We start from the raw sequence: 18747 nt of genomic DNA on the forward strand, positions 1-18747 counted from the left end.
GTGAAGTCAGAGGCCGCCTGGTTATCGCGCGAGATGCTGGCGGAGAGCGAGCGTCGAGCTGATTGGTTAGACATGGTGAGTCATATATATCTCGGTTTCCTATTGGCTCAGACCCCGGGATGGGCGGGCCGCTCCGAGCGGGAGGCCGGGTCCGAGCGGGAAGGGGCGGAGCGGCCAGCGAGGTTCCCGCCGCCGGGCTGTGTCCTCAGTGGCTGCGTCTCGGTGAATCCGCTCTGTGGTGGCTTCTTGAGCCTGGCGTACGCGAGGCTGTCCGAGACGACCCTGACTCCTTCCCCGGGCTTCTGGAGCCCGAGGAGCCCCAAACGGCGACATCAGGCCCTGGCCCCTGTGGTCCCTTCCTGCCACCCTCCGTCCAGCTCCGAATTAGAGACCCAAGTTCAGGCCCGAGATGAAACTAGGCAAAAGGAAGTGGAATTTCGGGTGCGTTTTCATCACACGCAAGCACCGAAGTAGCTGAAAGGGGAGACTGAGGGCCTCAGTCGGGTTCTAAACGCTCCCCACACACCATCAAGGGCCAACGCCGCGTCCTTCCCGTGAACTCTCCAGTCCGGTCGGGAAGGTGCACAATCTGTAGCCCAGTTAGTGACTCGCATACCGGCCTGCCAAAACGTTTCTGTTAAAAGTATGCAGTCTATCACAGAGAACTTCTTTTGGTTAATACAGATGCAGGTCCCCTAAGAGATTTAGTTAAACTGGTATCTGTCCCTCTCCCAATTCTGCAACCTGGTGGGGGGAGAATCTTGAGCACCCACGCCCACTCACGGAGGTTTGGAAGTTCGTGTTTGGAAGCGGCGGTCCAGGTCAAGGCCTGCAACTTGCTCTCCACCGGAGAGCTGTGAAGAGTGCCGGGAAAGGTCTCCACTATCCTCCGTCTCCTTCAGGCCCCTGGAGGGCAGAAACCTTGGAGTTTCTGCCTCCGTTTTAGTGGGCCATAGAACTGTAGGAGGGCTGTGAGGTCAAAAATTGGGGGGGGGGGGGGGGGGGGGGGGCGGACACTGTCCTTGATAACTACAGACCACTCACTAGCCAGCCCAACGATTTCTTTACAAGGTCAAACAGAACTAATGGGAGGTGTGTGGCCCAAAGCCACACAGCTGCCAGTGGAGGCATGCGGCAGGCCTCTCAGATTTTAGAAGCAAACCCCAAAGGATCCTGGCTCTTCTATTTAGTAGCTGAGACATTTTGGTTAAGCAATTTATCCTTGCTGAGCCAGTTCCTTCATCTGTAAAATGAGGCTAATTATGAGTCTCCTCATCCTTAGAATGAAGATCGTATTTAGAAAGCACCAAGCGAAGTGCTGAGAAGTGCTTAATAAATGGTTGCCTATTACTATCATTATTAGAACTCCAGTCTTTTGATCCTGACCTTCCCACTCCACATCTTTCTTACATCATCCTGCTTCTTCAAGGGCCACCTATTACTGAGATGAAACCAGCAACGACTGGTATATGCTGGGCCAAGTATGGTTCTTCTACTGCCTTGGAGAATCGCAAATGTCAAGATATAAAGAAGCTGTCTAGTCTTTCCGTGCAAAGACAGGAAGTATCCCTGAGCCATTACACAGGTCTTCTAAGGTGTAACTAAGGACCATAGGGCATGTTCTCTTGCTGTAGCAGGAGACCTGCCAGTGCCTCCTTATGGATGACCATGCAGAAGGTTGAGAAAGTAACACTGCCCCGGTTTTGACACTGCAGAGGTCAGAGATGAATAATTCCAGTGGTAGCTTATCCTATCCATGCCATCATGGAGACCCAGATCAAGCACTTCAAAGGTTTGCCTGGCTGAAAATGGAAAAGCAGTACCAGTCCCAGAGGAAAATGTTTCATGCCACACACAGAAGCCAAAGCTGTTGGAAAGGAGACTTTTATTTTTTTTCTTTCCATGCTGTGGAAGGACTTCAAGTTCCCCAGCTTTATTTCCTCCCTCAAGGAGAAAAAAGATAGCAGTTGTCTGGATCTCAGGGCTATGCTGCTTCTGTGTAGACCTAGCCAAGGTGGGACAGAAAGACCAGTGATGGATTCCAGATCTACCAGCTGAATGTATCCACTGCTACTAAAAGGGCAGGCAAGTGACTGGAAGGCAAGTTGTGGACTCGGCCTCAGAGACCAAGAATTTAAAGACTACAGGGTGATCCGAATGACAAAGTAAACACATTAGACACAGCCTCAGAACCCACATCTGGCGTTTTGGCCACTTAAGAATCAGCAGTGTTTGAAAGGGGTACAGCTGACAGCTCTAAGTGTCCTTATGGTTCTCTTTGGCCTTGAGCTTTTAGCAGGAAGGGCATTGTGCTAACCAACCCTGTGAGCAGAAGTTTTCAGCCAGGGTCACAGTATCAAGGAAGGTATGCCATGGCAGAGGACTAAGACACATGTAGGGTTCTCTACTTACAGAGCCCCTCCTGGGGCCTCTCCAGGACCTTGTGATCCTGAAGCTGATTTCTTGTCAAAAACCATGTGTTTTCAAGGGGCGCCTGGGGGGGGGGGCTTAACTCAGTAAGTTAAGCATCTGGCTCTTGATCTCAGGGTCCTGAGTTCAAGCCTTGTGTTGAGCTCCATGCTGAGTGTGGAGCCTACTTTAAAAACAAAACAAAAAACACCACACACCAACTTTTGGTCATGATCTCAGGGTCCTGGGACTGAGCCCTGTGTCAGGTTCCCCGCTCAGCAGGGAATCTGCTTGACCCCGCTCCCTCTGCTTCTGCTCTTCCCCCTGCTGTGCTCTCTCAAATCTTTTTTTAAAAAATCTCAACTTGAATGGAGTACAAGGGAACAAAATCAGCTAATCTGGAGTATGAATAGGGAGACCACCAGGGGCTGAGACCCAAGCGGAAAGACTACAGGCCTCAACACAGCTTTTCCAAACATTAGTTTTTGATTATTTATTTGAGGGGGAAAAAAGTCACAACCAAGCATATAAAATACTGTTATCCTGAACTCATTTTTTAGGAAGGGGCAACAGGGAAAAAAACAAAATACACTTTGGAATTGATTAGGCTTTCAAGACAATGAATGTATTTTTTAAGCATTCGGCTAACTCACGTTTTGCTAACCTAGATGGTGAAGAAAATGTCAAGATGGAGAAGTAGAAGCAGATGCCATTACTTCAGGCAAAGGTGGGAGTTACTGACTAGAAAGGCAGAACTGCAGGGAAAGGCACAACATCCTTCCCTGAAGATTAAAAAAATTGGATGGGGGGTGGGCACGGAGGGAGGGTAGAGGTTGGGCAAAATGTTACCCTCTTCCATCCAAGAATCTCAAAGCACTGCACTATCTTCTGTGTTTTACAAGGCTTGCCCAGTCTCAGTCAGCAAATCTGCCAGGACCAGAGCCAAAAACTCCCACTGCTCCTAGTTCTGAGGACTTCCAGGTGGTTCTGGATTGTGAAATGGGAAAGTTACGGTTTTTGATTTTGTGAAACCTAATTAAGAGACAGAGATGACCTTAGGAAGATACTGTTTAAGAAAGGAGATAATTTCAAATCACAATTACACCTGGCTTTGATAATTGGAGACTTAAGTCTTTAAAACTGTTCTTTCAGCTCTCCTTCCAATGTTTTATATGGAATTTGGTCAAAGATGGCAGCTTGGGAAAACTGGTTCTGTAATACATTAGGAAAATGAGATCCTTTCTCTCAATGAAGACTAACCCATGCTTTTGCAACCTCCCTTCTCCCTTCCCTCCAATGGATGCCAGGTTCAGCCCTGTACCCTCTATGCCAGTGACTTCATGTAGCACTCAGGCACAGAGATTTTCTTTAAACTGATTCTGATGAACAGCCAAGGATGGAGAAGAGTTCCAGGCTTTATGTTTTTCATTCTCTCAATAGTTTCATACAAATGACAAATGAACCACTTTAGGAACCTTGCAAGGAGGAAAATTTTCCAAATACAGCCAAGGTTAACCCTAGTTTGCAACCTCCTCATCCATGACAAAAAGGGGACAGGAATCTCTACCCTAAATTCAAAGGGTAGCTGAGGTTTCAATGCTATTTAAAGAATCATTTCCTGCTGCTGTCACTGGGGAGGAATGAGACAGCTGCGGAGAGCTTCACCAGAATCTCGCTGATGGAGAGGTAGTACAAAGAGAAAAAATAATAAAACTTGATGGGAGAACAAAATACTGGATGGGCAGATCAAAAACAGAATTATTGGCTTCTTGCCACGAACAGGAAAAAAAAAAAAAGCACAGAACAAGGTGGTATATGAAACGCTCCTCCTCACCCTCAGGAAACTTTTGACTTAGCAGCAGGAAAGCAGAGGGAGCGCAGGAAGCCGCCTCCCCTCCGTGTTTTACCCATGTGCCCTCTTCCTGGGTAGCACCAGTCTCCCCAGGTGTGGGGTGAGACAGGACGGGGAAGAGGTCAGCGCATGTCTGCTTGCCCTCTGGCCTCTGGCGGTGCCTGGAGAGTGGAGCACACCCTCCTCATGTTCCTGTGGCAGACACTAGGGAATGAACAGGCGGGGGGCCTGGGAAGGCAGGGCCTCGTGGGAAAGAAACATGGTCGCCAAGCCTCAACAGGTGACTGGGTTTTTCAGCCGTTTGCCACCTGTCACCCTCCCTTCAGCCTCTACCACAGAGGCTGTGTCCCTGAGGGTCTCATCCTAATTGGCAATAAGGCAAGGAAGGGGTGGACAAACAGCATTTGGGCAGAGGTGCCATCCCAACAGCCCCCTCCCTCCCTTGTCTTCCTCCACAAGGCAGTGCTGATCTGGGCCAGCCAAGAGTGAGGCAAACACACCCTTCCCTAGGCCCTCCTCCCTGCTGCCGGCTCCCCCACTGCACTCTCACTGATGGCCACTAAAAAACACAATCTCCAAGCAACTTTGCATCCAGTTTATATTGAGCCTCACTCCTGTGTGGGTCAATAACAGTGTTCCCGTGAGGGCTTCTCAGCACTTAGGAATATGAGCTGGTTGGGAGGCGGGGGAGATGGGCTGCTTCTCCGGGAACCTGGGTCAAAGGGCAGCTCTTCAGCCACCTTTACCCCCGGAAACTCTAAATACTGTCTGAGGGCTCACTCTGCGGAGCTCAGCTCGGAAACAGGCAACCGTAACTCTTCGGTGCCGATCAATGAAAAGGCAACACCTTGACGAGGCAGATATGCTCCAGGGGAAAGAGCACAACAGGAGGCAAAACCAAGAGGAAAAGACGGGGAAGACACTATAAAGAAACAGGCCAAAGGACAGGGCAGGCAGGAGCAGAAAAGTTGGACCAAAATGCAAAACACCAGCTCAGGCCGGTGCTCTGCCTTCTCAATTCATTCCAGAAAAATTAGCCTGGAGCAAGGGGGAGGGGAGGAGAAGGAGCACAGTGTTTGGTAACAAAAAGAAAGGGATGGTGAGAAAACAGGAGATGAAAGAGATGGCATTCTGATCAGCATGAAGTGACAGGGTGATGACCAGCAAGATAGGAGGCACCTAGGGACCCTGTGAGGCACCAACTATGCAGCCAAGTGATTCTAACGGAGAAGCCAGGGTCTGACACCTGACACCCACTTAGGCCTCCACCTGCCCTACGTCTGCAGCAGCACCTCTGGCTCTGACAATGAGCAATAGAGAGTATATCCCAATTCATCTATTTCTTCAGGAGTGAGCTCTGCAAATAAGTTCACCTTGGGGTTTAGGGCACTGGGCAGGACTCCAGCCTCCAAATAGCTGATGAGTCCCCTCAGGGCCTGTAGGAATCGGTCGGCCAACATGTCTGGAGACCAGTCAGCCTCCTCCTGGGCCAAGTGGAGGATGACGTTGGTGAGCTGGCTGGCAGTGAGATGGCCCAGAGCCGGAGTGGACTTGCATATGGCCTTGAGGATCTTGAGGCACAGCGATCGGCAGCCCGAGTCGGCCTGGTCCAAAGCCCGCAGGCGTGCCGTCTCTGCGGGACGCAGGCTCAGCCGCCATAGGTTGTCATACTGCGCCAGCCGGTGTGGTCTGGCTACCAAGACGGTGTCGCCAAGGGTCACTGATGGCAGGAAGTCAATGATAAGATGCCTGTCACGCTCATACTGCACTTCCAAAGTCAGGGCTTCTGGGGGTGGTGCTGGTCGGATCACATAGTCCAAGAGGGACCCTATGGCTGGCCAATTGATGGAGCCAGCCACTACCTTCTCAAATGTGTCTGCCACTGTCTTTGGGGAGAGGTAGCCCCCTACTACACAGCGGTCCCAGTAACTGCTACCACGAGGAAAATACTCTGGGTTCTCACGACGAACCAGGTAGAAGCCAGGGACATTCATGATGGTGTCCTCACCGGGGATACATGACCACAAGTTCTGCTCCAGCACAAGGGGCACGATGAGTTGGATGTGGTCAGCCGTCACCACCTGTTGGGGCAGGATTTTTTAAAAAGCTTTTGAGGGACTTAAACTGCTCAAGACACAAGCATCCCCAAATACAGGTCCCACCATCTTGTTTTCCCCAAATAATAAAGGAAACTACAAATTCATTCAGGTCACCATTATCAATTCAAATAGAGTGAAGATTTAAACCCACGACTGTCAGAACAAGAATGGGTTAAAGACGACCCAACAAGTGCTATCACAGTGGGCAAAATTCAGAAGCAGTAAGACCTCAGTCTTTCCAGCAAGCCTGGGACACCAATCTTCTGTACCAAAAGCACTCTTGAGAAGTATCTTGGTCGGCACCCAACCCTACCCTTCGCGAGAACCACCTTGTTACCTGCAGGTCATCATAGAGGCTGCCACTCAGGTACATGTCCCGAAGTGGCATGTCAGGCAATTTGGCCCGCAGGAAGCTCCGGAGCTCGGCACATATGTCCACGGCAGCTTGCTTGGCCCGAGCCTGCTCGCCAGCAGGGATGGCCGCCCGGTTCCGGTAGTAAGTAAGAAGTTTCTCCTGCAGGGACATGCGGAGTCGTGACTTCTTCAAGTCTACCTGGCCCTTCCTGGCCAATGGCTTGGGCCGGGGCGGGCAGAATGTATCTGCCAAGGCAAGAGAGAGAGGCATGTGAGCTCTTCCCATGCTTGCTTAGTCCACAGCTGCCTCGGCCCCAGGAAGGAGAAGGGCCCGGCACAACAGGCAAGTGCTAGCACAGTGCCTGGCACACACGTGCTCAAGAAATGTTTGCTGAATGCAGGCGTGGTACTGAGAGCCCAGAGAAGTCCTAGAGGGGGAACAACCTTTCCCTCACCTGCGTCAAAGGCTGAGGAGTCTGTGGGAAGTGTCTGTAGGGACCGGCTCAGGCCTGTCTTCATGTCTTTATTCAGCAACCGGGGAGAGCCCATCCAGTTCGGTTCTTCCCAGCTCCTTTTCCCTGAATGGCTCAGGCGGGTGGGGCTGGTAGGGGCACTGATTGCCCTATCGTACATCTGAAATAGCAGAGGACCGGCATAGGCAGCTTCCTTCCCGTTTCCCTTCTTCCCAGCAGCTCTGCCCTTGGGAGTTCAACCACTATTTTTCAATAACTTTGTTTTATTCTAGATTATGGAATACTTTGCTGCATGTGGAAAATCTCAGGAAATGCTAAATGATACAAGTAACAAACCAATTTTACCATGATGTCACAACACAGATATAACTACATTTTGGTCCAGTTCTTTCCAGAAATATGTGTTTATATAATTAGGATCCATCTCCATATATATTTTTGGAACTGAATTTTTTTCACTGATCACTTTTATCATTTCCCCATGCCACTAAAAACGAACTGGTATTCAACATTATGGTACCTTTTCTGACTATATAACATTATACCTTATGAACGTTAATGTACCGTTAACGTTGAACACGGATTCACTTACTTAACAGATACCGAATGGCTACTGTGTGCCAGGCACAGTTCTAGGCACACAGAATAAATAAACCAAAGAGACCTAACCCCTGCCCTCATGGAGTTTCCAGTCCAGTGGAAGGATATAGCTAATACATAATAAACAAGTTAAATGTGAAGTATGCAGAAAGAATAAGTATTAAGAAAAACAAAGTAGGAAAGGGAAGTAGGAAATATATATGTGGTGGGACTGTTGCTATTTTAAATAAGGTAATTAAGGAAAAATATTTTGGTTATTTGCTTTTTTTTTTTTTAACTCGCTGGCATAGATTTATTTATTTATATCTCCAATGATTTCTTGAGAGCAAAGTCCTAGAAGTGAACTTAGTGAATTCTCCTAAAGGCTCATCTTATGATGCCACATTACCAGCTTACACTCCCATTAGCAGTACTGGGAGTCTTGTTCCAGGTCAGCTCCACTTTGCAGAGACAGCCTCACCACCTCTCCCACCCCTGGCCCCAGCTGCACATACACTTACCCGCTTAACTGCCAGTGTAGCGATGCCCAACATGGCTGCTCCACCCACCCCCAGCACCAGCCGGGCATTGGAGAGCACAAAATCGATGGCTGTGCCAATGCCATTGTCATCCTTCTTGCCTTTGCGCTCACCAGAGCCTGCCATCGCTCACCTAAGGACAAAGGCAGAACACAGCCATCACCACCTGGGAGCTCAAGAGCCATCCCTCTCCCCACTCCCCCCGTCAGGCCAGCCCCCAACAAGTACAGGGTGTTCTGTGAATTCCAGCAATCCAAATTCTCCTGCCTCTAGCATTTCAAGTTCTAAGGTTAAGAGAGAGATACCACGTCCCATGATTTATCTGCATGCAAGGGGGAAGAAGGGATCACACTAATTGTGAAAAAAACCTCTCCACCAATATACTGAGATTACAGAAATAGAAACCCTTAGCTTACCATCAATCCTTTCTTTTTTTTTAAGATTTTATTTATTTATTCATGAGAGACACACAGAGAGAGGCAGAGACACAGGCAGAGGGAGAAGCAGGCTCCATGTAGGGAACTCGACGTGGGACTCGATCCCCAGTCTCCAGGATCAGGACCTGGACCAAAGGTGGCGCTAAACCGCTGAGCCACTGGGGCTGCCCACCATCAATCCTTTCTTATATTAGCGTGAAGTACCCAACCATGCAATGCAACCCTCTCCTTATGCCTTCCCATCAGTAGAATATAGACTGAGTTTTGATCCTTTGGCTACCACTTCCTGTAAGGTGAGACCTAAGAAGGTCTAACCTAATAGATTAGAAAATAATATGCTTATCCAGTCCTATGCCATCACTTCACAGAGAGGTGACTTGTCAGAGGTCCCAGAGACAAGGAATGGCAGAGCCATTTCCAGAACTCAGGACTCTCAGATCCTAGTATGATGACACTTTTCCTACTGCATCATGTCTACCCTTACCCACAGCAAACTACTATTCTACTTTCTGCGGGGGCGGGGGGGGGGATGGGGACGGGACACCCTACAAAATAACATGGACCAAACTGTAGTCAGGATCAGTGGGAATAAATAAAGGATGTAAAGGGACACTGACTGGCATTCACTGAGCGACCAAGTGACTGCTCTGGGCTGGGCACTGTCCGAAGGGTGTCGCCACCCTTCTATGTTCTGGAACTCACAGAGGTGGCCCACGTGGGAGAAGAGATGCTAGGGTCTGGGCTCCAGGCTGGCACACCTATCAGACATCCCCCTCTCGCGGCTCCTGTGGCCTGCCCGAGGGAGGGTTTTCGCTGAATGAGCTTACATCCCCTGTGCCCCTTACTTACAGTACCACATGGCACCACATGAGCAGCAAAGAGTTCACAGGCTAATGGGGGAACCTCGCTCCTGTGCAGAGATATCAGGTCCATATATGAGAAAGGTCCAAAGGGAAAAATAACTCTCTGTGGACACTCCCACTTGACAAATGCTTTCCTTCTTGGAAAAAGTGTTCAGGGGGCTACAGGATGCTCAGGTGAGGCTGGTACTGTGACACTGAGAATATACTATACACCAAGGACACTGTGGACTTGGGTGTTTTGTTTTTTTTTTTTTGGACTTGGGTGTTAGTGGAGGAAATAAGAAACCAAAAAAAAGCATCTGCCCAAATGCACTTGGAAGATGAACTAAAAATGTGGTTACCTAAGAAGGAGCTCATGGGCTTAATAGCAAAGAGGCTGGCCTCTCATATGGTGTTCAAGTTAAAGTGAGCACATACTTGCTTCCTGGCAACAACAGAGTCATCCAACTTAAGTTCCCCAAGTCCCCAAATAAGCCCATTTTCCAGGAAGTTAGAACCCTAGGCCCCACGTAGATAAAATGGTTCAGATCTGAGTACTGCTCTTACCACCACTATACTCTTCCCTACCTCCCATGTCCAGTTCATGAGGAATTACACAGGGAAAACCAACTGCAAGCCTTTCAGGGTCCCAACACACACAGAAAAGGAGAGACAGATAGGATACCTGGATGCCTTTTTCAGCATAAGTAACCTTCCTTCTAATAGCATTGCAACTGGGTATTCCTGGCTTTACCTATCCTGCCCCTTGCCTCTATCCTCCCCCTCCCCAAGAAAGAAAGAAAGATTTCTGACTCTACTTATGCCAGCAGTTGAGTTATTAAGGAAGAGTCACGGTCAAGTCCTAAAATACTCTTCCCTAACTCTAGTTCACAACAACCATGGTGGCATTTTTCTCTACCTCCCACAGTCAGTAGAAGCTTCAGGTTTAGGGACATAATGAAAATCTACATGGCCAACATTCCACTTCATAATATGCAAAGAGCAAGCAAGGCTAAGGAGAAGAGTTAAGCTATATTACAGGTGGAGTCAGACGAGAACCCTACTCATCCTCCCTGCAGCGGCCACTGAGACAGAGATGGAGCAGATCCAACTGAGCCAAGGCAGAGCAATCCAATCAAGACAAAGGAGAACTTTACAAAGCTCCCCACACATAACAATAACCACTGTTTGTGTGTGTGTGTGTGTGTTTAAACAACCAAAGAAATTTTACTGATGTACTTATGAGAGAGAGAACCACTGGACGCAGGCACCTCCTTGAATGTGATGCAGCAGGACCAGGAGACATCCTTCCCCCAAGCAAAAGCCAGAAGAAGCCTCCCTGAGCTGTTTAGTCCTGGGCCCCTCTGATGACTGGTAAGAACAAGGCAGTGATGCAGCATAACAGAAAAGACCCTAAGTTTTCAAGCCGGAAATCCTGAGGATGAGTACTTGCCCTTGTGCCTGACTTATTAGCTGGATGATGTCCATAAGTTACTTCATCACCCAGCTATGAAAGAAAAAACATCTACAAAATACTATATGTAGGGTGTCTGGGTGGCTCAGTTGGTTAGCATCTGCCCTCAGCTCAGGTCATGATCCCAAGGTCCTGGGATCAAGTCCCAAGTCGGGATCCCTACTCAGCAGGGAGTCTGCTCTTCTCTATCCCTCTGCCCTTCCCTCGGCTTGTGCTCTCTCTTCCTGTCTCTCTTAAATAAATAAAATATTTTAAAAAGAACACTATATGTGAACACTTTATAAACTGTAAAAGTACTCCAAAAATACTGGCTATCATTAAGTCTTTTACGATTTCCATCCACAGAACAAAAGGTCAGCTTCCAGAAGGCAGTCAGCAATCCAGACTGTCTTTTGAGTTACATTCTTCCTTCTGAGACAGAGCTAAGAATGACCTCTAAAAGGCACATTGATTGTATTCTGGGCTTGGGACCAAAACTATTAAGTTGGGCAGACCTGAGAGAAGGCTTTTCCTACTCTAGTGCAATGTGTTCCCCTCCATCCAAGGACCAGCCTATGTCAAAACTAAGTGACCTGGGAGAGGAGACTGCTTCCATGATTCAAAGGGGAGATAAAAGTTCTTGTTCTAAAACTATCTTGTTCGAGGGATCCCTGGGTGGCGCAGCGGTTTAGCGCCTGCCTTTGGCCCAGGGCGCGATCCTGGAGACCCGGGATCGAATCCCACGTCGGGCTCCCAGTGCATGGAGCCTGCTTCTCCCTCTGCCTGTGTTTCTGCCTCTCTCTTTCTCTCTCTGTGACTATCATAAAATAAATAAATAAATAAATAAATAAAACTATCTTGTTCGGGACTTCTCGGTGGCTCAGCGGTTGAGCGTCTGCCTTCGGCTCAGGGCGTGATCCCGGAGTACCGGGATCAAATCCCATACTGGGCTCCTTGCACGGAGCTTGCTTCTCCTGTCTCTGCCTCTCTGTGTCTCTCATGAATAAGTAAATAAAATCTTTAAAAATAATAAAATAAAATAAAATAAAAATAAAATAAAATAAAATAAAATATAAAAATAAAATAAAATAAACTATCTTATTCCAGTTGAAACTGCTTATCCACTGTACATTATCCACTCAGGTTCAGCTGAGCTACTTGCCTACTGGGAGACAGAAATCCACCCGGTGTGTGTGGCGGGGGGGGGCTGGCTCCTCAGTGCAGTCAAGAAGGAGCACTGTTGTTGAGTGGGTATAGAGTTTCAGTATCACAAGATGAAAAAGTTCTGGAGCTCTGTTACAGAACAATGTGAATAGTCTTAACACGATTGAACTGTACACTAAAATATGGTTAAAATATTTTTTTAAAAAATGACAAAGGAGGAGGAGAAAGAGGCGGGAGATGGAGAGTCTCAGGCAAGTTTCTAACCTGTCTACTCAGATACACAAACGGGACTAGAAATACTCATTACCCCAGTGTAGTGGGGATGAGGAGTAAGGGGGGCCCAGCAGCTTCCTTGGATGACAGTACAGAACTATACAAGTTCCAACTTACTTTACTTGAAAAAGTCGTAGGACTTAAACCTGCCTGGCTTGAGTACACATGAGACTAGCTACCATGCACTGAGTTTGTACTATGTGCTGGGCATTTTACACATATCCTCACACCACCACCACCATGAAGTCCGTCATAGTGTTACCTCCAACTTAATGCATGACGAAACTGAGGCAGAGGTTAAGTAACTGGCCCAAGGTTATCAGGTAAGCAAGCTATGCAGCCAAGACTGGAACCTAGAACTTACGATGCTGGGGAGAAGTAGTTTAAAGGAGTCCCAAGTAGCTTGCAACCCCGCCTGCTCGTGTCTCCTATTAACCAGGAGACCAGAAACTTCTTGGAGGCATTTTGGCACACTCACTGTGATGTCTCCAGGGTCAGCAATGTTTGACACATAGTACATATATGTTGCACAAATGAGCTATTAACACTATGGGGTTATTTTTGGTGTTTTTAGGAGGTGATGATGGCGATTTGTAACCCCATTCCCAGTCAAACTAGATTAAGAACACAAAGACTCAGTAACTTACTAGTTCCCTTTCAGAAACACTACCCCGTCCTGTGCAGGCAGGTTCCCACGGGCATCACCCCTCCTCGGGCTTGCCACTGTTGAAGGCCAGCCGGCCAGTCAACCTAACTGGCTGAAGAGAACCAAAAGCCGTTACATAAGGCTCCCTGCACCCCCCACCCACTCTCCCTCTCGATTAAGAAAATAGCACCCTCACCCAGCTGGCAAGCCTTCCCCCTCAGTCTTCATTTCCCTTTCTCCTCCTCCAGCCTCAGCCAACAGGTCTCCAAGCCCTGCTGCCCTGCACATTGCACTTCTGGGCAGCCACCCCACCGCCTCCAGGGCTCCATGTCACCTGGCCAGATCCGCTGCCTCTCCCCAACTCTCCCTAACTTCTCCACACTGCTACTGCCACAATCCCTCTTTCATGCCCTGCCCCTGCTTTCTGCAGGGGGACAGTCCCCTCCTCTCAGATGTCACTGTCTCTTCAATAGGAGAGTCGGTGTCTTTGCAGACATGGCCTAGGCTCAACACTGGCCCCCTGGCTTACAGGTGTGTCATTCTAGCCAAGGCAGACACATGTTTCGACCACCAAATGCCGTTTCCACCGCCATATCTACTTATTCTTGCCCATTTGCCCAGCATACTTTTCTCATTTGAGGTAGTCCTTAAGCACCCCCTTTTCCACAGCCACCTATGACCTTTGATTCCCCACCACCACCTTACTTCACACAGAATCCTGTCCCCACCCCTGTCCCCAAGCTCTTGAATATGACCCTCTAGCACAGAGCTGCTCCCACTGGCATTACTTCTGTTGATCTCCACATTTGACTGAGTCCCTTGAAGGACCATATCCATTCATCTATATCCCAGAGCCTGCCAGAATGCCAGGGCCATAGAAGGCCCTCTGGAAAAGTTGCTGAATTAAATATACTCATTGGGTTATAGTGGGACTTCTTGATAACACTGCTATCAGGAGTGAACAGAGCTAACATACCACTTACTAAGCACCATTCCAAGTGCTATGTGTGCACAGTCTCATTTAATTCTCAAAATAACTGGACACAGTAGGTATTATTCTCTCCATTTTACAAATGAGGAAATGGAGGCCTGGAAAAGTCTAGTGATTTGCCCTAAATCCCACAGCTATTAGCAACAGTGCCAGGATTTGAACCCAGACATGGTCCTTTACAGTCTACACACTATGCTTGCTTTATCAACTGTGCTGTAACAGAATCTAGTTATGTGTGGAGAGTGTGATCTCACACTCACAAGGTAACTGAATCCACTGGAGAATGAGCCAGCCTAGAACTGAACTCTAATAGTTTTAACCAATCTTTTCTAACATTGTCATAGGTAAAACGTTCCATGAAATAAAACGGTGCTAATAATTTTGCTCTGGTGGGGCTTGAAATGCAGGGCCTATTTTTTCTCAATAAGGAAACATACTTCTGTTAATGTCTGTATTTCCTCCAATGACTTCTAATGATAAAAGACTATGGTCACTGAAAAGAAAGGGTCCTCTCTCCTGGTCCCTTGCACAAAAAAAAAAAAAAAGAAAAGAAAAAGAAAGAGAAAGAAAAGACAAGAAAAGGGAAAAAAGAAACCTATAGGATTAAGTGTCTACCTACCTGAGGCTTCTTACAGCATCTGTGAGGTAGGGATGGGAAAGAGCAGGAGTGTCTGTGGAAGACACCTTTGTCCTCTTTCCCTTGGAATTAGGATGAAAGGGGAAAAGAGAGGATCCTAAATAATCCCCCCCAATTTGTTGTGGAGGAAGACTAGGCCCTTTTCCAGCTGCCTCTCCCGGGCCTCAGGATCCTCTAGCTTCTGATTTTTCCGGAACTCACGGCGGATGGAGGCAAGGTAGAAGTCTCGATCAGTGTAGCGAAGCCCACGACCCTGGCGCAGCAGGGCCCGGTACAGACTGAGCACCGCCTCTCGGCTCCATGGGGCCATGGGGGACAGGCAGGGGCTGGGCGTCACGCTATAAGCAGAAGGGAAAAAATAGAAGCCTAGAATCAGAATTAATGATGGAAGGGATGATCGAGATGATCTAAAATTCAGGAGTTCTTAATCTGGGTCTCAGAGACCCCCAAGGTCACACTGTACTTAGTGGCAGGTCTAGGAGCAGACCCCAGCCTCTCAATCCCCTCTCCTAGATTAAGCACAGTTATGCTGAAGGGCCAAGAGTTGAATCCCGGCTCTGACATTTACCAGCCACATGACTTTAGGCAAAGTACTTAACCCTTCTGAGCATCAGCTTCCTTAGTTGTAAAATGGAGATATTACGTTAAAGAGTCCACCTAGGGTTATTTTGAGAACTGCGTGAGATAATGCACGTAGAGCCTCTATACAAGAACTTGGCCACAAGGGGTGGTCTAGAGTGGCCGAAGGCAAGGACTCTCAGCCATACTGGAATCCTAGCACCACCACTCAGGAGATGATTACCTTGGGCAAGTTTCTCAACCTCAGTTCTCCATCTATAAAATGAGGATTAAGACTGCATTCTGCGCATATGGTTGGTATGAGGACTAAATGAGTTAATGTATATAAATGTGTTCAGATTAGTGCTTGGCACATACTAAGCACTCTATCAGGGATAGCTACTTCTAGTGGGGCCTGGCCTGGTTTGTAAGTACTCAATAAATATTAGATTTCGTTACACATACATTGCCAACGTCTTCTTTCAGTAACAATGAACCCTTTACACAGGTACAGAGTGGCATTTGTAAAATGCGTTATCATCCATTACCACACTTAAATTCAGGAACCTCGAAGGTGGCCAGGGCTCCTAACAATGACAATGAACGCCTACTGAGTGTTTACTATAAACCAAGCCTGTTCCAAGCACATCCCACAGAATGTCGCATCTCATTCTATCAACAAACCCAGGGTCATTATCCCCATTTTAAGTGGAGGACAGTGAAGCTCCCAGGGAGAAATAACTTGCCCACAGGCACACCGCTGGACAGGAGGGCTGCCTTCCCGACTCCACCTCCGCATGCCTCTGTCGTTACCATTTGCTGGGCCCTTATCGTGCAGTGCGCTACAAACTTTCCCAGCACATAAAAGGGCCCCTCAAAATAAGCTGGATGAAACAATCAACGTCCCTAGGTGGAAAAAATGATCACTACGTCTATTTCAGATATGAAGAAACGAGACTGAATGGAGGAGGTATTTGGTAAAAAGATCTGAACTTTGGGCCCAAAGGCAGTTGGCCATCAGCGTCCGGCCTCACGGACTTCCTGCGCGAGCCTGAACAAGCCACCGTCCCTGTCCTTTTATCAAATGGAGAAGAGCGACCCTCGGCCCCAAGGGCCTCTCGGAGTGGGAGAGGACTCCAGAAAATCAACAGGAAAAGTGTTTTATGAGATTGCAGGCGACTGTCACGCGAAGGCTGTTAGTACAGGGTCGCTCGGCGACTGGGCGACTGAGCCCTGGCCGGTTCCCGGTTCCTGCCTCGACCCTGGGGGGCCGGGCCGAGGCGGGATGGGGAGACCCCGGGCTGGGGCAGGCGGGCTCGGGGCCCCGGGAGGCCTCCGGGGAGGCTGGGGCGGGGCCACGGAGCGGCCTCCCAGGGGAAAACCAGAGCGGTCTGGGGCGAGACCCCCGGCGGCCAGGCTGAGGGGGCGCCGGCCGCAGCCCTGAGCGGAGGGTCGGCGAGCCCCGGGCCCCTGGCCCCGCTCCTCCCTCACTCACCCGCGGACTGCGCGCGCTACCACTCCTCGGGATTCGCCTCTCTCCCGGTACCTCTCCCGGGGTCACCCACCAACATGGCCCCTTCACTTCCGGGACACGACCTTGCGCACGGAGTTGAGGGGAGGGACTGAAGGGAGCGTGGGGGCGGGCGGAGGCGGGAGGACTTCCGTTCTTCCCCGCCGAAGCCTCTCTCGGGGCGGGGCCTGGAGCCTCGTCGGGCCCCGCCCCCTTAGGCGGCCCCGCCCCTACGCGTGACGTCACCAAGGACAGGCCGGCGGGGGCCGTTCGGGGCCCCGCCCCCCCCGCTCGGAGAGCCGCGGAGCGGGGGGCGGGGATGGGTCGGACGACCCCGGGGGCCGCGCGGTGCTGCGAGGCCGCGCCCGCTAGACCTCCACCCGCTGCGGGCCTCGGGGTCTCGGGCGGGGCCCACGGGAGTCTGGGGGACTCTGACACTAACGATGTCCTCCCTCAAGGCTTTCAAAGCTCCTCCAAGTCCAGCTCGTGCGCTTTTCCCCCTCCGCGCTCTTCCTGCCCCCCAGGCCCTTTGGCTTCTGGCAAGCTCCTATCCTGGAAGGCTCACCTCAGAGGTCCCCTCCGGAAGTCTCTTCTAGCACCTTCCCCATCAGGAGACCCACACAGACGCCTCCCTAGGGCCGCGCACAGATGTCCGCACAGTACTGTTGGAGCTCCTAACCCTTTGACCAACAAAATGTTTATCGACACCAATTCTTTCTCAGGCAGTGTGATTTAATTTATCCATTTGCTTCTCTGTCGCTCACTAGATTCGAGGGCAGGCCCACGTCTTAGGGAATCCGAGGGTCCCCTCCCCCAGCATCTCCGGTGCCCAGGGAGGCCAAGGAGGGTTTGGAGTCCAGCCAGGGGGACTCCCAGTTCCAGCTCCACTTAAAGGACAGCTGCCTTTGGCTAAGTTCCCTGACCTCAGCCTGGGGCTCTCGAGGATTAAAAGGTGTGGAGAGGCGCAGGTGGACACTTAGGGAGCAGTTGCCCATCCATCCATTCTTTGGTTCCTGCAGAAAATCCTCGTCAGGGGTCTCTAAGGGGCCAGGCACTGCCACAGGTGTTGCAGGGCAAGGAAAGATCCAGTCCTGTCTTCCAGTTGGGGGCTGACACGGGAGGGGAGCACAGCGGCTGGGTGAGAGGATGGGGTGGCTGTGGACACCATTCAGTGCTGCCTTGTTGGCCTTCAAAGCCTTTGCTGTGGCTCCCACTTTAGGAGGAGCAGAAGCTTGCTTCTTCACTTTCAGCACCATCTTCGTGCAAAGGCCCCCTGAATTCCATTGTCACAGGTCAGTGTGGCTTGAGGAGAACCAAAGGCACTAAGCGCTAAAGCAGGGAGATTGGTCAGGGAGTTGTGAGAGAACCTCAGGGGGGACAGGACAGGAGCTCAAACCAGGGAGGCGGCAGTGGAATGAAGAAGTAGTCAGATCTGGGAAGTCTTTGGAGGTAGGACCACTGTTCACGTGGGGCGTGAGAGAGAAGGGTCACTGAGGCTTTGGGGTTCTGTGCCAGCAGCTGCCCTGCTGCCTGCCTCCCTCCAGCTGAGTTAGGAAACCTGTTCCAGGTGTTCCAAATTGCAAGCAGAGGGCTGTTTTGCAGGGGCCTCAGGTCTCCACTCAGATAAGGGAAGACTTGACTTCCCTGTGTCATAGGGAGTCTGGCAGCACTGGACAGATGGCGAACCCCTAGAGCTTCTGGGAAAAGGAGGGCTCGATGAGGGCACCTCAAGGAGGGAGGCTTCAGGGAGCCTGGGTGGCTCAGTCAGTTAAGCCACTGCCTTCAGCTCAGGTCATGATCCCAGGGTCCTGGGATAGAGGCCCACATGGGACTCCCTGCTCAGCAGGGAGCCTGCTTCTCTCTCTCCCCTTGCCCCTCTCCCTTGCTCCTGCGCTCACTCGCTCTCTCTCTCTCTCTCTCTCACTGTCTCA

General features: G+C 50.0%; 2 protein-coding genes across 3 annotated transcripts; both read right to left on the minus strand.

Moving 5' to 3' along the window:
- Window positions 1–1868: 1868 nt before the first annotated feature.
- Window positions 1869–17005, minus strand: MIEF1 (mitochondrial elongation factor 1). 2 transcript variants are annotated; one of them, XM_026017297.2, is made up of 7 exons: window positions 16802–16892; window positions 14731–15086; window positions 13122–13232; window positions 8288–8438; window positions 7170–7347; window positions 6698–6960; window positions 1869–6342 (listed from the first exon to the last, which is right to left on the minus strand). In XM_026017297.2, exons 4-7 carry the CDS (start codon window positions 8429–8431, stop codon window positions 5536–5538), a joined length of 1392 nt encoding a protein of 463 aa, XP_025873082.1. In that variant the 5' UTR covers window positions 8432–8438; window positions 13122–13232; window positions 14731–15086; window positions 16802–16892; the 3' UTR covers window positions 1869–5535. The 2 variants fall into 2 exon arrangements, with proteins under 2 accessions (XP_025873082.1, XP_025873081.1); XM_026017296.2 differs by lacking the exon at window positions 13122–13232 and having other exon boundaries at window positions 16802–17005.
- MIURF (mitochondrial elongation factor 1 upstream open reading frame) lies at window positions 14846–15058 on the minus strand. Its single transcript, XM_072741691.1, has one exon. The coding sequence runs from the start codon at window positions 15056–15058 to the stop codon at window positions 14846–14848; it is 213 nt and encodes a 70-aa protein (XP_072597792.1).
- Window positions 17006–18747: the final 1742 nt, after the last annotated feature.

Source organism: Vulpes vulpes, chromosome 16 (assembly GCF_048418805.1).
Source record: "Vulpes vulpes isolate BD-2025 chromosome 16, VulVul3, whole genome shotgun sequence".
In the NCBI taxonomy this organism is placed as follows: Eukaryota; Metazoa; Chordata; class Mammalia; order Carnivora; family Canidae; genus Vulpes; species Vulpes vulpes.

What these genes read in the sequence shown, in the direction of transcription:
- MIURF (XM_072741691.1), bottom strand. Translation starts at nt 15,058, where the DNA reads ATGGCCCCATGGAGCCGAGAGGCGGTGCTCAGTCTGTACCGGGCCCTG.
- MIEF1 (XM_026017296.2), bottom strand. Translation starts at nt 8,431, where the DNA reads ATGGCAGGCTCTGGTGAGCGCAAAGGCAAGAAGGATGACAATGGCATT. An exon ending in CTCCTCAGCCTTTGACGCAG is followed by an intron (nt 6,961 to 7,169) that starts GTGAGGGAAAGG and finishes TTGCCTTGGCAG; the next exon opens with ATACATTCTGCCCGCCCCGG. An exon ending in GCCTCTATGATGACCTGCAG is followed by an intron (nt 6,343 to 6,697) that starts GTAACAAGGTGG and finishes CTGCCCCAACAG; the next exon opens with GTGGTGACGGCTGACCACAT.